General features: G+C 40.0%; 4 protein-coding genes across 4 annotated transcripts; 2 read left to right on the top strand and 2 right to left on the bottom strand.

Annotated features, from left to right (window-relative positions):
• The first annotated feature begins 42 nt into the window (after positions 1–42).
• On the top strand, positions 43–3,025 carry LOC117634513. The gene is made up of 4 exons (XM_034368655.1): positions 43–1,528; positions 1,626–1,847; positions 1,975–2,066; positions 2,191–3,025. Exons 1-4 carry the CDS (start codon positions 428–430, stop codon positions 2,903–2,905), a joined length of 2,130 nt encoding a protein of 709 aa, XP_034224546.1. The 5' UTR covers positions 43–427; the 3' UTR covers positions 2,906–3,025.
• A 747-nt stretch (positions 3,026–3,772) lies between these two features.
• On the top strand, positions 3,773–7,049 carry LOC117636089. The gene is made up of 3 exons (XM_034370541.1): positions 3,773–4,504; positions 5,875–6,127; positions 6,494–7,049. Exons 1-3 carry the CDS (start codon positions 4,169–4,171, stop codon positions 6,874–6,876), a joined length of 972 nt encoding a protein of 323 aa, XP_034226432.1. The 5' UTR covers positions 3,773–4,168; the 3' UTR covers positions 6,877–7,049.
• Positions 7,050–7,531: 482 nt separating this feature from the next.
• Positions 7,532–10,415, bottom strand: LOC117636088 (cyclin-dependent kinase F-1). Its single transcript, XM_034370540.1, has 2 exons — positions 9,781–10,415; positions 7,532–8,701 (listed from the first exon to the last, which is right to left on the bottom strand). Exons 1-2 carry the CDS (start codon positions 10,264–10,266, stop codon positions 7,826–7,828), a joined length of 1,362 nt encoding a protein of 453 aa, XP_034226431.1. The 5' UTR covers positions 10,267–10,415; the 3' UTR covers positions 7,532–7,825.
• An 885-nt stretch (positions 10,416–11,300) lies between these two features.
• LOC117636090 (rac-like GTP-binding protein ARAC7) lies at positions 11,301–14,061 on the bottom strand. The gene is made up of 8 exons (XM_034370542.1): positions 13,635–14,061; positions 13,350–13,437; positions 13,112–13,221; positions 12,870–12,933; positions 12,716–12,780; positions 12,558–12,623; positions 12,303–12,409; positions 11,301–11,692 (listed from the first exon to the last, which is right to left on the bottom strand). Exons 1-8 carry the CDS (start codon positions 13,731–13,733, stop codon positions 11,662–11,664), a joined length of 630 nt encoding a protein of 209 aa, XP_034226433.1. The 5' UTR covers positions 13,734–14,061; the 3' UTR covers positions 11,301–11,661.
• Between the last annotated feature and the right edge of the window lie 558 nt (positions 14,062–14,619).

Genomic DNA, 14,619 nt, shown 5'->3' with positions numbered 1-14,619 from the left:
TTAATATTGAATGGAAGTGTGGGAAAGTAAAGAGACAAAAATGATTTCGATTTAATGTCAAATGAAAAGTTTGGGATTGGAACCATATGACGTGGGATTTTGCTACTGGAAGTTAACCTTTCTCTATTTCTCTAACTTCTTTTTTAATTTTTTTTCAATTGGGATGGATAGACAGGGAAGGGATAACGTAACGGTAACGTAGCACCTAAATTCAAACAATGGTAATAGTAATATTAAACAGTTAGCGGGAATTTGAATTTGAAATCTCGTAACGGCCAAATGAGCTACTGGGTCCCCCTTTTCAGTAGCCAATGCTCTTTCTCACTCATTCACTCAAACCTCTCCATCTATATTCTTCTCTCCTCTCTGAGTCTTCTTCATCACCCACCCACACCCACACACACACAAAGCACAGAGCTGCTCAACAATGGCGTCCCTCACACCAGGGATCCTCCTGAAGCTTCTCCAGTCAATGAACTCCGCCACCAAAGTCACCGGCGACCACCGTTCGGCTCTCCTCCAAGTTATCGGCATCGTCCCTGCTCTCGCCGGCTCAGACCTCTGGCCTAACCAGGGCTTCTATGTTCAGCTCTCCGACTCCCTCAACTCCACCTACGTCTCCCTCTCAGATCGTGACACCGACCTCATCCTCGCCAACCGGTTGCAGCTCGGCCAGTTCGCCTATGTTGACCGCTTCGATTTCGACTCCCCTGTTCCTCGCGTTGTCGGAATCCGCCCCATTGCCGGCCGCCACCATTTCGTTGGTACCCCAGAGCCTCTCGTTGCTCGAATCTCCGCCTCAAAACGAGAGTTTGTGATCCAGCCCGTGTCGGATTCCGACCAGTCCACCGATTTCATGGCGATTTACTTATCCAATAAGAAGCAGGAGCAAGTTGTTAGGAATGACAACAAGGACGCCAAGATTGAGAAGACAAGATCATCGAGGCAGCCTCTTGCTCCTCGAGAAAACGTGAATTTGGGTGGGAATTCCAATTCAAATTCAAATTCAGATGAGCCTAAGAAGATCTCAGATCGGCCGGCTTCAAGGTTTTCATCTCCGGCCGGTGCAAAGAGGTCAGTTTCCGTTGGGAAGAAGAATGTGGCGCCCGCGGAGAGAGATCCGTCACCCGCCGGAAAAGGAAAGAGATCAGGATCTCCGGCGCCTTCAAAATGCGTGGTTCCGAGCTTAGTTGTGGCAAAGGAAGAGAACCGCAAGGTGTCTAAGGAGCCTGCGATTATAGTACCATCCAGGTACCGTCAGCCGTCTCCAACTGGGCGGAGGCAGCCATCTCCGAATCCCCGCAGGGCTTCGCTTTCTCCTGGTAGACGGTTGTCTGGGGGAGTGAAAGACTCAGCTACCAGGAAGAAGATGGCAACTATTGTTGCAGGGATTTCTAAGGTTTCTGAAGCCCTTGTTGGGTCTGGAAAGAGTAACAGGAAGGGCTGGGATGAGTCACCGGCAGTGGAGCAAAGAGAGAAGTCTGTGTCCAAGAACAAACCAGATTTTCAAGCAATTTTAAGGACTCAGGTAGTTTTTTCCTTAATTTGCTTTGCAATGACATGTTTATAATATTTTGCTTATGGCTCTGCATATTCTGATTTCCTGATTCTTTCTATCTTTGCAGGCTGCCCTTTCGAGACGATTGAGCGATGCTCATGGTCGAAGTCCTAGTGGCGGTGATGATTCTTCTAGCGATGAGAAAACAAAATCTGGGTCACCTGAAGATTGCCTGGCTCAAGAGAAACCAAGCTGTACAGCTCTGGGCATCACTGTTCATGAAAGAAAATGGACCGATGGGAGTGTTTCACTTGATGCAGTCTCTTCAGACCTTGCAAGGCTTGGAAAGGTAATGGCGGGGTTTTAATCTTGGAATTTATTGAGTATAAGATGCATTAATTAGACATAAATTTTGTCATTGAAACAGAAGGATTAGTTATTGATATGAATTAATTCAAAACGCTATCTAATTGCAGGAGGCTTTGCAAAGGAAAGTTATTGCATCTGCTGCTGCAGCTGAAGCCCTGGAGGAGGCCATTGCTACCGAATCTCTTGTGAGGAAATTAAGGTAATATGATCATTGCGATGGTGTGCCTTTGAATTCATTGAAGAGATTGCATTTGCTGTATAATCACCATTCATCACTAGTGACTGATGTGAACTTGAATTTTATTCTCCTTTGTCTATCTCAGCATGTTCGCAGAACTATCTTCCACATCCAAGGTTGGGAACCCTTTGCCCGCCATTGACCGGTTCTTTTCAATCTACGATGAAGTTGTTAAATCAACAACACTTGTTAAATCAATTGCCAGCAACCACAATGCTGATACACCTTATAATGACAACATTCCAACAGAGCAATCAAAATCTGTTTCTCTTTGGGTTGAAGCTGCCTTAGCTACTGATCTTGGGGTTGTCTCTCTTCTTACCACCCAAGACAATGAGCCTCCATCAACCTTGCAGAAAAGTTTGTCAAAACGACAATCTGTCAATGCGCCTGCCAAAACCCATATGAAGATTTCTTCTTCATCTTCTTCACCAGAATCCAATGCTCATGTTGGGACGTGGACAAAGGGTCGTGGCATGAAAGATACTGTTGAGCTTGCAATGAGTCTGCAGTCCGAGATGCAAATGTGGTTTCTAGAGTTCGTTGAGAAGGCCCTGGATGCCGGTTTTCGGGTGTTTGGAGAGTGTGCCGCAGATGGTGTTAAATTGCCTCTCGACTCTGGCTCCATTGCAGCTGTTTTATCACAGTTGAAACGAGTGAATGAGTGGTTGGACCGAGTTGTGTCAAAGAGGGATGAGCAAATTAATGAAAAGATTGACAGGCTGAAGAGGAAGATCTATGGATTTGTTATTCAACATGTCGGGACAACGTTTGACAATGCACCCCTTGCTTCATCTTGATTTCACTTCCATTTCAACTTATTTTGGTCTTTGTAATTCGATTTAAATTTTCTACTTGAATTTGAACAGATTGTATCCTTTTCAGCTGAAAATGATAATTGATTCCTTCTGAATTTTCTAGTTCCGGGTCTAGCAAGCAAGTTTTCATTTTCTTTTATACTCTGCTTCTTTCTAATAGCAAGTTTGTCACTATTGGTCAGTTATGTAGAAGCTCATCACCTCAATCAATTCAAGCTCACAAAATTTAGAGTGGATTGATTTAGGATAAGATTTACTTGGACTCGATCCTGTTGAATTCATATTTTAGACTGTTGAACTTGGTTTGACCTTCAAACCAACTAATACTTGGTCCGAAAGCGCTAGTATTTTTCTTTCTAGCTTTGGAAGAGATCCTCAATTCAAGTTTCATTACGTTAACTGAGAAACAATCTAAATACGGACACGAATCCCATATCTTAATTATAAATTTCATTTTCAAAGAATGAATTGAAAAACATTAAACTTTTCTCAACCTACTTTTGTGTTACTGTTTTGGCATGGACTATGAAGGGCTCGTTTGTTACAAAGCTTAGAAGGTGTAACAAACGAGTCCTTATGGATCGGTTACAACAAGTGGGTCCCAATCATCTGCATTGAAGCCACGCCAGATGCCTCTTATCCTGGCCTCTCTCTCCACACATGAAAAATCCTCCGCCAAAAAAAAAATAATAAATAAAACAGCCAGGCCCACTGGGCCCCACGCCAAACCAAACCATCATGACCGCCCATCAAAATCTTGGTTACGGACACATCCGACGGCCAGGCTTCAACCACAACCACAGCCCAGAATTAGATTTTTGTTTTTCTTTTATAAGACCATCACAGATTCACACACCCTTGCCATGTAATGTTGGTTGAAAAACTCAACCAGCGCAACATTTTTCACACATACGCAAAGCCACCTCCTCCTCCTCATCACTCGTCGTCACGAAAGCCTCGCAGGGTTTTTCTCGCTGTCTCTCAGAGGAGACTCTGCTAACCCTCTTCACTCGTCACCCGAGTTCACCAAAACGATTCGTTTCATTTCAGCTCTCCCGTTCTCAGATCCTCACCAACCTCAACAGCAATCTGAGAATCAAAATCCTCCCAAACCCTAATCTTTTCCTTCTCCCATTTCCGATTTTGCCCTCCAGCTCGCGCCTGAGCTTCGTCACGAAACCGTAACTTCAAAAAACCTGCTGTTTGGCAACGCGCGGTAAGTCTAGACTTACGCTGGATTAAGAAATGGTGGGAGGCGGGAACAGAAAGGACGAGTCTGTGGTTCTGAACAGCACCAATGTGTTTGCGGCGCTCGGGAGCTTGAAGAAGAAGAAGAAGTCCGAGAAGGGTTCCTCCAAGAGCTCAAAAAGCGGCACAGCTCAGAATCCTGAGGAGGCCGAAAAAGAGGTGTTTTGGGCCCCTGCGCCCCTCAACGTGAAATCGTGGGCCGACGTCGATGACGAGGACGACGACGACTACTATGCAACTACAGCTCCGCCCGAATTGGGCTGGGCTGGTGAGGATTCAAAGGTGGCCAAGGAGACTGAGCATGAAGCTGAGCATGTGGAAGTCGGTGAACTGGTATATTTTTTTGGCCTTTTTTTTTTTGCATCGTGATCTTAATTTTGGATATTGCTAAACTTGGAAAGCATGCATTGCATTTGTGTGGGAATGTATCTGTTTCTGTTATAGGAAATGATCGGTCCTTTTCATGATGCAGCTGTAAAAGGAGGTGCTTTTTTGCTTAGTTTGTTTAATTGGTATTTGCAAATTGACATGACAACACATATGGAGATTTAATGAGGAAAAAAAGTCATAGGAACTGTGAAATATCACTGATGTTTGCTGAAGCAATTACATTTGGTTGTTTTTCTACTTTTGGAATTATTAAGATGATGATTACTGAAAGGATTTTGATGATAACATTTGGTAGGAGTTATGGAATTTATTGATATTCATATCTGTTGATTTTGTGGAATCCTTATCTAGTTTGTATCATTCTTTCAATCATTTCATTTAACGGTAGTAGATGCGAATATTTTAAAGTCCAAACGTTATTGCATTACCTGTAAAGGCTTATTATCTACTCAGTTTTGTGTGCACGTGTTAAGTTATGCATCTTTGATGTTATGACTTGGTTTTGGTGGCTTTTGTGGAGACATTTGATTTTGTCTTTTTGCCGCCTTGACTTGTTAGAATTGAATTGCCATTATTCTGTTAGAAAATAGCTATATCCTTTGTCGGAATCCATGGCTTATCCATGATCGGTTTCCTTTCAGCACGTGTAGATTGTAATGAGCCAGAAACCTCACCCCCATGTGTACCTGCATTTCATGAATTGAATTGCCATTATTCTGTTAGAAAATAGCTATATCCTTTGTCGGTATCTCTGGCAGCTATATCCTTTGTCGGTATCTCTGGCAGCTATATCCTTTGTCGGTATCTCTGGCCTATCCATGATCGGTTTCCTTTCAACACGTGTACATTGTCGTGAGACAGAAACCTCACCCACACGTCTACTTGCATCTCATGGAAATGATTCTCCTTCTATAGTGGATGCAATGAAATTTATCTTTTGTTGCTTTCATTATGGTAATATAATAAATTGATTTCTGTTATGAAAACATATTTTTACAAGGCAAAGTGATAGGTTTGCAAGTAGCTTGTATGGTTTCATTGTGAATACTCAGTGTGTATCCCAGATATAACCAAAGAAAATCAAGTCGATAACTGTAAACTGGAATGTGCGTGTGGGTGTGTTCTTCTAAGGGTACTTATGCTTCTCTATTAACTTAATGTAACAATCATTTATCTTTTCGTAAAGTCAACTAATTCCATCAGTCTTTAGACCTAAGATGTCGATGTTGTACTTTTGAATATCCTAAAGCATTTGAGTGAGTACTATTCCTCTGGTTGGATTGTTTAATTCTTATATTTATCCTGGATTCCAGGTAAGTGAAAGCGAGGAGGAAGGACTTGATGAAGTTGATGATGTCGACGAGGAACATGAAAATGAACTTGAAGCACCAGTGGAAACTGAGCCACTTAAGAAGTCCCTTGAAGCTTCTCCAGCTCCTAAGGATACTGAAAGGCAGCTTTCTAAGAAGGAACTGAAGAAAAAGGGGCTTGAAGAACTTGAAGCTGTTCTTGCAGAGCTAGGATACGGTGCCAAAAGCGAGACCGGTGGCCAAGATGATTCCAGTGGTAATTTTGCTTATATGAATATGATTATGCAGGCCAGTTCTTGTTTAGTAATTGTGTATGTATCGTCTGATTTTTTTTTCATAACATTATTGCAAAATGAGTTTCGACTTCCGGAAGCTTAAATACTATGCTAAACATCAACCACATACCTTATCTTTATATATGATAATTGGCCAGTTAAGAAGTAGGTTGGAAAACTAATTTATGCCCTCCTCCGTCTTACGTTCATTTATTGGGCTTTTCATCAAATTTGATCTCTTCCAAGGAATAATGATCCATGTACTCTTGCAACTTTCATCATATTTGATCAGTTCGATTTTTGTCATTTCTTACATGGGCTGAATTTTCCCCTACCTCTCTGTACAGGTATTGCACAAGAGAAGAAAGTAGAGAATCTAAATGGTGAGGTAGACAAGAAGGAGAATGCCACCGGGGAGAGCAAAAGTGCAAAAAAGAAGAAAAAGAAGGATAAGTCATTGAAGGAGCCAAAAGAATCCCCAGACCAGCCTGATGGCATCGATGTTGCAGCAGCAGATGAAGACGATGGGACAGAGAAGGGAGAAAATACATCTGCTGGTGATGTTAAAGAGCGGCTAAAGAAAGTGGCATCTATGAAGAAGAAGAAATCAAGCAAAGAAATGGATGCAGCTGCCCGAGCTGCTGCGAGTGAAGCTGCTGCTAGGAATGCAAGGCTAGCTGCAGCAAAGAAAAAAGAGAAGAACCACTATAATCAACAGCCGGTGCGGTAAGCCGGCTATAGATCTTTAGTTTTTGTTTCTTTGTTTTCTCTTTCTTCTATATGAACTTGTACTCTTGTTTATTTGTTGAATGGAAAAATAAACCTCGGTGGTTTTGCGAACTTCACTTTTAAGGAGATACTTCTTTTACTTGAAAGAAAAAGGGAAAGTATGGTTATATCGTATTCTAGCAGATAGATTTGAAAACTACTGTCTTCCTTTTGATAGTGCTTGTGTTTTTTATGTGCGTCTTGAGGACCTCAGCAACTCCTGTGTAGCATGTGCTGGGTTCTAAGACGTTTTCCAATAATCTATCCAATTCAACAAATTATCTTCTGGGTATTTTTGTTTTGATCAGTCCGTACCGTCTGAAATAAAGGAGTCGAAGTTATACTTCAATTCAATGCAATCTTTGAGATAAGAACTGATGTGGGTTAATTGCTGCAATTGTAGGTTGTCATCCTGATACGCATTTTTTTCCTTTGAGATTTTTGTTTTGAAAGATCCATCATTGTTGCTTTCAACCCAAAAAGAAAGGAAGATTGATTGTTCTCCATTTGATTTTGAAATCTTCCACCTTGCATAGATTTCAAAAAGAGGGGATAGAGCTTGACTTGAGGATTGCAAAAAGAGGGGATCGGGATTTATAGATATAAGTCTACAAACAAGTGGAAAGTGAGTAAACACTTTGGATTTATTTTTAAAATCTTGGGCCGCTGATTAATACAACTGTTATAAGTTCCAACAATTTTAATAGGAGGGTAGAAGAAAAAAAAAGACATTCAAAATTCTGGGGGTGAAGAGTTTTACAACTAGCCATCACATGGGAGAGTTTCTCCTAATAATACTTTCACTCGAAAAAGGCTGAAATTTGAAGAAACCATACTTTTGATTCCCTAAAAGCTTCCAAGCAATAAATAACAATAATAAGAACAATTGGTATCACCGTTATCCTTTGAACTCAGGAAAACTGAATGTATGAACCAGTTGAAGTGGTAGTCTTATTCACACGGGCAAAGTCGTCAAAATCAGAGTCTGTACCCATATCTTCGTATTCTTGCCAGCCACCAGGAGAGTCAGAACTCATATCTTTGGTGGGAGGGACGTGCAGCTCAGATAGAGGAACTGGAAGAGGCTCTTCATTGAAATACTTGTCTTGAAGCAGTTCCATGGTCGTAGCTCTCCGAGCTGGGTCATAACAAATAAGTTTCTTCACCAGGGAGACTTCATCGGGGGAACGGTTTTGCAGGCAGGCCTCTATACCGACTGGATTTTCTACTTTATTAAATGATATTATCCTGTAATCAGGAAGTTTAACACAACCAGGCCACACCTCCTCAGTTAAGTTTCCCAGGACACTGATGATTCTGCTGAGCTGATCAATATCAGCAGTTCCAGGAAAAAGTGGCTCCAGCGTCAAAAGCTCTGCAAAAATGCAGCCCAATGACCATAGATCTATCTCTAAACCATAATCTGTGGATCCATAGAGTAGTTCTGGGGCTCGGAACCATCGAGTTCCGACACAGGACGTCAGAGCTCCATTTCTATCATCTCCACCCTCCTCTGCCTCATATGAATAAGAACCCTTCAAAATATCATCCTCTATGTCACTCGTTGTACATGTTGCTAGACAAGATGTATCTCCATCAGGACCGCTTGTTTCTTTATCAAGTTCTTTCGCCTTCACCTCATCTAACACTCGAAAATATTCTTCTTTGCTCATAGTTCCATGTTCTTGAACTCTGTACCCTGCTTGACATTGACCAGGAGTGCTTTGTGCATATGGTTCTGGGTTTTCATCATCAGGAACATATCCAGGCTCTAGGAGTATCCTTGCCTAAAAATAGAGACAAAACTAAATGTTCACTCCTACATAAGTTAATGAGGACATAACAAAAATAACTCCGAGCTGTTGAAATGTAAAATTGTAGAAAGCACCAAACAAAACTAAATATGAAAAAGTACTAACATAATGTTAGACATGTTTAAATTGACATCTTTGTCAGCATTTTGGATAAAATCAAGTCTACAAATATTCTAGTTAAGACTCGAGCCCTGGAGTTAGCAACTATCAAAAATCCAACTTATGATAAGTGAATGGCTAGTTAGCAGGCAGGCATTTCATAACAAGTAGTGAGTTTAAGTGAATGATTTCTTATTACACATAAAAGATGCCAATCTTCTGCAGCCAGTGCATGAAGAACGATGATACCAATCCTTTCTCAAACTACAGAGAGCAATGTGATGATTTGCTTCCTCAGAATTAACATTCAACTAATTCCAGATCGTTCTGATGTCATTTTAACTCGAAAACTCTCCAACACAAACAACCAAACAAATCTAATTTGTGTTTTCATACAACAAATAATCACATAATTCAAAGTCAGTCAAAAAAATCAAAATCCCGTTATCTAAATCATTCTATCAAATATGACAAATGTGATCATCTGAGTTCTGATAAAGATTAAAGTAAAATGCCAACCTTCCAATCAAGACCGGTACAAAACCCCTTAGACCACAATGGAAGACTAATCAATCAAAATAGATGCAGTTACCAAATTTAAGAATTTTAAGTTAGAGACTGACACTTAATGCCAGTGCATTGAAAACTAAACCAGTTTGCTCCTCCTAAAAGCCGTCCTCTTCTCTCACTCATAACTTTTTTCATTGAAACATGTTACAAACGAAAATCCACAACTTTATTATGATCCAAAGCAGCTCCAAGAAAATCTAATCCACTACATACCTATAAAAGCATGATTATAGTTCTTATAAGAAAACTTAAAAGAATCATTAGCCCCTAATGTGACTCAATAACCATCAATAAAACACCAAAGTTTCGCAATTTTCTTCTGAAACAAAAACAGAAAAGAAAAAAAAACAAAACAAAAGCAATCCGCGAGCAATCAAAATTACCTGACCAAAATCAGCCAACTTAAGCACACCATTATCACCAATCAACAAATTACTGGGCTTCAAATCGCGGTGGACCACCATATTCCGATGACACGCGTCAACTCCAGATAGGATTTGCAGCATCCACCTCTTGACCTCCCCGCGCCCAATCCCACCCTCTCTCTTCTTAGCGCTTCTGATCACAGTGGCCAAGTCAGTCGTCAAAAACTCTAACACAAGCACAGCGTCCTCGTCCTCGCGCCAAAAGTACTCGTGCAAAACGACGACGTTGGGACAGCTGTGGAGGGCCTGGAGGGCCTCGATTTCTCGAAACGCCGACTGGTAGTCGTGGACCTCCTTGAGCGCGACGGTGAGGTTGTCGTAGAATCGAATGGCTCTGTACACATCCGAGTAGGCTCCGGATCCGACCCGCTCGAGGATCTTATACTTTGCGATGATTTCAGGCCGGCTGTGGATGCTCCAGCTCTTTGCTGGCGGAGAGTCCATGTCAATCGGAAGGGGAAGAAGAAGAAATGCGCTTGCGAGTTAGAGCTTCTGATTCTGAAGCTTTTTTTTTTTTTTTTTCCCCTGTTTCTCGATAATAGCTTGTGAAGCTTATACAAAACGTGTTAAGGGGTTATTTTCTTGGGTTATCTCAACTCTACATAATTATCAATTTATCCCCTAAATATTTATTTTTTAAACTTAAAAACTTCAACTATATAAAATATAACAACTGGGGAATCTCAAGTGAAAGCCAGAGGCCAGAGGCCAAAATCGAAGGCCAGAGGCCAAGCCCAAGTTAGTAACAATCGAAGGCCAGAGGCCAGCCCAAAATCTCAAATTCTTCATAAGTTCGGATAAAAAACCAAAAACATAAATGGGGAAAGCCAAAACTCTCTAATCTATTTGAAAAACTTTGTAATATTATGATTTTTTTCACTTTCCATCACCTTTAATTTTATTCTATGAAGATTTCTGAGAAAGATTCAGTTTCCTGTTCATTGGTTCTTAATCCTAGAAAGGTTTGAATTTTTGTCCACTGGGAGGTGCAATGAAGTTATGGTGGGCCTTGGCTCATTATATATACAGCCAGCCATATGAAATGAAACCAGTGGCAGCCACTGCAGTCTGCAGGTGAAAGCCAAGAAATGCAAGCTACAAATTTTGTGGGTAGAAAATACAAGAGATAGTAGGTTGATCATTAATGCAGTGCAGGGTCACCCTGCCTGCCTTGTTTGGGCAAAATCATCACAGACATATACATATATATATATATAGGACCACTGCATTGATATTGTCTCCACCTGGCTGCATAACTGCCTCCCCCTGCAGCCATTTATGATACATCTAATTCTCTCTCCTCATTCATTAGGGTCTTTCAGGAGAGAGAGAGAGAGAGAGAAAGAGAGTTGGTGTCAGTTAAAGTATTCACTACATTTATTAATTCTTCAATCTTCGGTTACCAGAGAATTGCAGTCTTAATAAGATTATGAAGATCCAAATGCAGACATTAAAACTAAAAAGTCTTTGCAAGATTATTGCCGCTTTAAATCAAAGAGGATCCATCTTAGTTAGTTATGAGGTTCTAAATAGCTCAAGGGTGTCGAGGAATTGATAATGTGATACAAAGCAAACCAGAAGAAAACCATGCACTGAACTGAAGAAAAGATTTCCCTCCCTAGTAAGAGTACATGAGAGAATGAACAATTCCCTCCACTTCCGCTTTCCAGTCAGTTTGCCAAATAAAAACAAAACATTTTTCAAATACTTCAGCTACAATACACACATAAGAAATATATGGCCTGTCAGGATTAAGCTTGTAAAACCCCCCAAGAGAAACCGTAAAACAACGTTTATATTCGAAAAGGCAGTGGTTAGCATTCCTTCTCAGGCTTCGCCCTAAGCAGCACAGCCTCCACACACAATGCTCCTGCAATCAGTAAGAGCAATACAAAATTTACTACACAAGATGCCCGTAAATTGCATTCAAGAAAACGATGTGGATGTAAAGTGACTAGACACAGTAAGATGTGGATGGTTATGAGGATGACTAGTAAAATTTACTACACAAGATCCCTAAAATGCTCCATATCAGTTTCTTGGACCACGGGAGGCTCCAGCCAAGGCAGCAAACATTTATGAATTGAAAGACACATGTTCTGACCATTTTTCTGGTTCGGCATTTGGTTTAATTTATCTTTCTACATGCACTTCACTTCACCAATGACATGTTAATCTAATGGCACATATCAATTCTTAAGCAGAGGTTGGGGTTCAGGATTCTAGATTCAAGCGCGAGAAAGAGTGGGCAAGGATTGGGATTTGCGAGGCGGAAAGCTACTTATACTCGTGTAATTATCTCTATGGATTGGCAAAACAAAAAGTTAGATCTCTCACAAGGAGTTGTGATTCTGTTCTTGAAATATATCAGTCTGTAATTCCTTAGGTGGAACTATTTTCATTCCCTGAACAGCTGAACCTCGTCATATTATTTTCCCTTGAAGATGAACAAAAAATATTAGAGCAACAAAGGTACTTACACAATTGAGCAAGCAGACCTTCGGTGACTTTTCTTCTTAGCCATATCCTTCCTTCTTGGAGGTTGAAGAACAACCTTAATGGCAGTATCAAAAACAGCTTTGACATTCTGACCAACCAAGCAGAGTTCATAATTCAGTAGTCTTAATTGTCAAGCAAGTACTTTATACTATTTAACAACTTTAGCAAACGTATTCGTCTTAAAAAGATTAGACATGAAATATCCCCTAAATTTTATATTGTTCTAAGTTGTCTACCTGCTGGGTCTTTGAGCTGCACTCGATATAAGCTGCAGCACCTATTTGCTTTCTCAGCTCTTCTCCCTGCATATTAAGCATAATGAGCTTCTTTTCCATAATCCAAATGCTTTCCGAAAGCAACAATCTTGAAGAACCAAAATAAACAAAACAATTACCTGAGCAGAAGTTATGATGTTGGATCCCATATGATCAGCTAAATATCCCATGTCATCGCGGAGATCTTAAATATATAGAAGATATAAGCATGGTGATATTAAGAACACCCTAAAGCATTATTGGGGAAACAAAATTGCCAAAGTTGATGCCTACCTAGCTTTGTCCCAACAAGAACAATTGGGACATTAGGTGCAAATCGACGAAGTTCAGGCATCCACTGAGAAATATATTAGAATGGATGAACTTTAATCAGTGAAACGCCAAATCCAAGTTTATGAAGAAACAAACTCAATACTTGATGAAACATTATTCATCTTCCTAATTTGAAAGACCACCCAACCCAAAAGGTGACAGGAATGATTAAAATGAAAAGATATTGGCCATGGAATCGGTACCTTCTTAAGAACATTCTCATAGCTTGCGCTACTAATTAAAGAGAAAGCTAACACAAATATGTCTGCACCTCTATAGCTTAGTGGCCTCAACCTACTGTAGTCTTCCTGGCCTTTAAATCAAAAGACAAGAAAGGTCAAGTTGTGAGAAATAAAAAATTTACCAAAATCCTATCTCCAACCCATGAAACCCAGAAAGAGCAGAAGTAAGGAAAATCAGTACAAGGAAAGACCAGATTACCTGCAGTGTCCCATAGCCCCAAGTTTACTATATTCCCATCCACAGCTACATTAGCACTAAAATTGTCAAAAACTGTGGGTACATAATCCTGCCACACCCAAAAAAAAAAGAAAAAAAAAAGAACAGAAATTGAGAGAGAGTTACATTTTCAGCATACAAAACAAGTAAACTGGAAAAAGAAGAAGAATAGATTGAAATTGTAAAAGCAAATCCATGGCAGAAATATCCATAGATGCAAGAAAAGACAAGGAAACAGAAAGCTTTTGTTAAAGCTGAAGGACTCACAGTAGGAAACTTGTTGCTGGTGTAACAAATAAGCATACAAGTCTTCCCAACAGCTCCATCCCCAACTGTGACACATTTAATGAACTTTGAAGCACTCATTCTTTCAACCCCACAACTTGAAACAGAAGTTGGTAGCTCTGTAGCAAAAGAACTTGGACAAATATATACGTAAAATGATATTGAAAAGTTCAGCTTAAAGAAAGCAAGAGGGCTGGCTTCAAACAAAAAGTTGAAACAAAAGCAGTGGAAGAAGAAGTAGAAAGAGAGCTGAGAACAGAGTGTTGAGGTGTGAGATGATATAGAAGCCAAGGAGAAGTCCTCTTCTAATTTCCAATTTCAAGAAGAAAGATTTTAAATTAAGCAAGCAAGAGAGAGAAAGAGGAAGTTGTCTTGTTTGTGGTCAAAGGGTGTCGCTGCACTTTTTAGTCCCTCTAAATAAATTTCAAATCCAACAGAAATATTTTTTGAATTACATAAAATGGGCCCCTCTCAAACGGTACCTAATCTATAGGTCATCTTGGTCCCTTTATTGCTGGTTTCCAACTTGCAGTCACATTGACGGGAAGAAATGAATTTAATAAAAGAACTTGCAGTTATATTGACAACCAAAACGGAGAGCAGTAAAAACCAGCTAGAATGTTAATTGTTTCCGGGTAAAACACATTACAGATGAACAATTTTCCTTATGATATTTATATATATCATTACAGGAGAATCATTTTTTGTTACAATTTCACATCTGATTTAGTTCTAAACCTTGACATGTTGACCCTTCTATGTGCTTTTCGATACTGGAAAGTAATTTGTATTTTCAAAAGATTAAAAAAAAGGTTTTCATTTGTGTGTAAATCTTTCTTTACATAGTTTTTTATTGTCTTTTAATAGATGCTTCACTAGTGAAGGCTTTTTTCTTTTTTTTTTTAGCAAAAATTTAGAAAAAGGGGAGGCTACCCATTTCAGACAAAAATACATTATTGTAATAGGA

This window comes from Prunus dulcis, chromosome 7 (assembly GCF_902201215.1).
Source record: "Prunus dulcis chromosome 7, ALMONDv2, whole genome shotgun sequence".
NCBI classification, from domain to species: domain Eukaryota; kingdom Viridiplantae; phylum Streptophyta; class Magnoliopsida; order Rosales; family Rosaceae; genus Prunus; species Prunus dulcis.
This window is presented reverse-complemented; position numbering and strand designations above follow the sequence as displayed.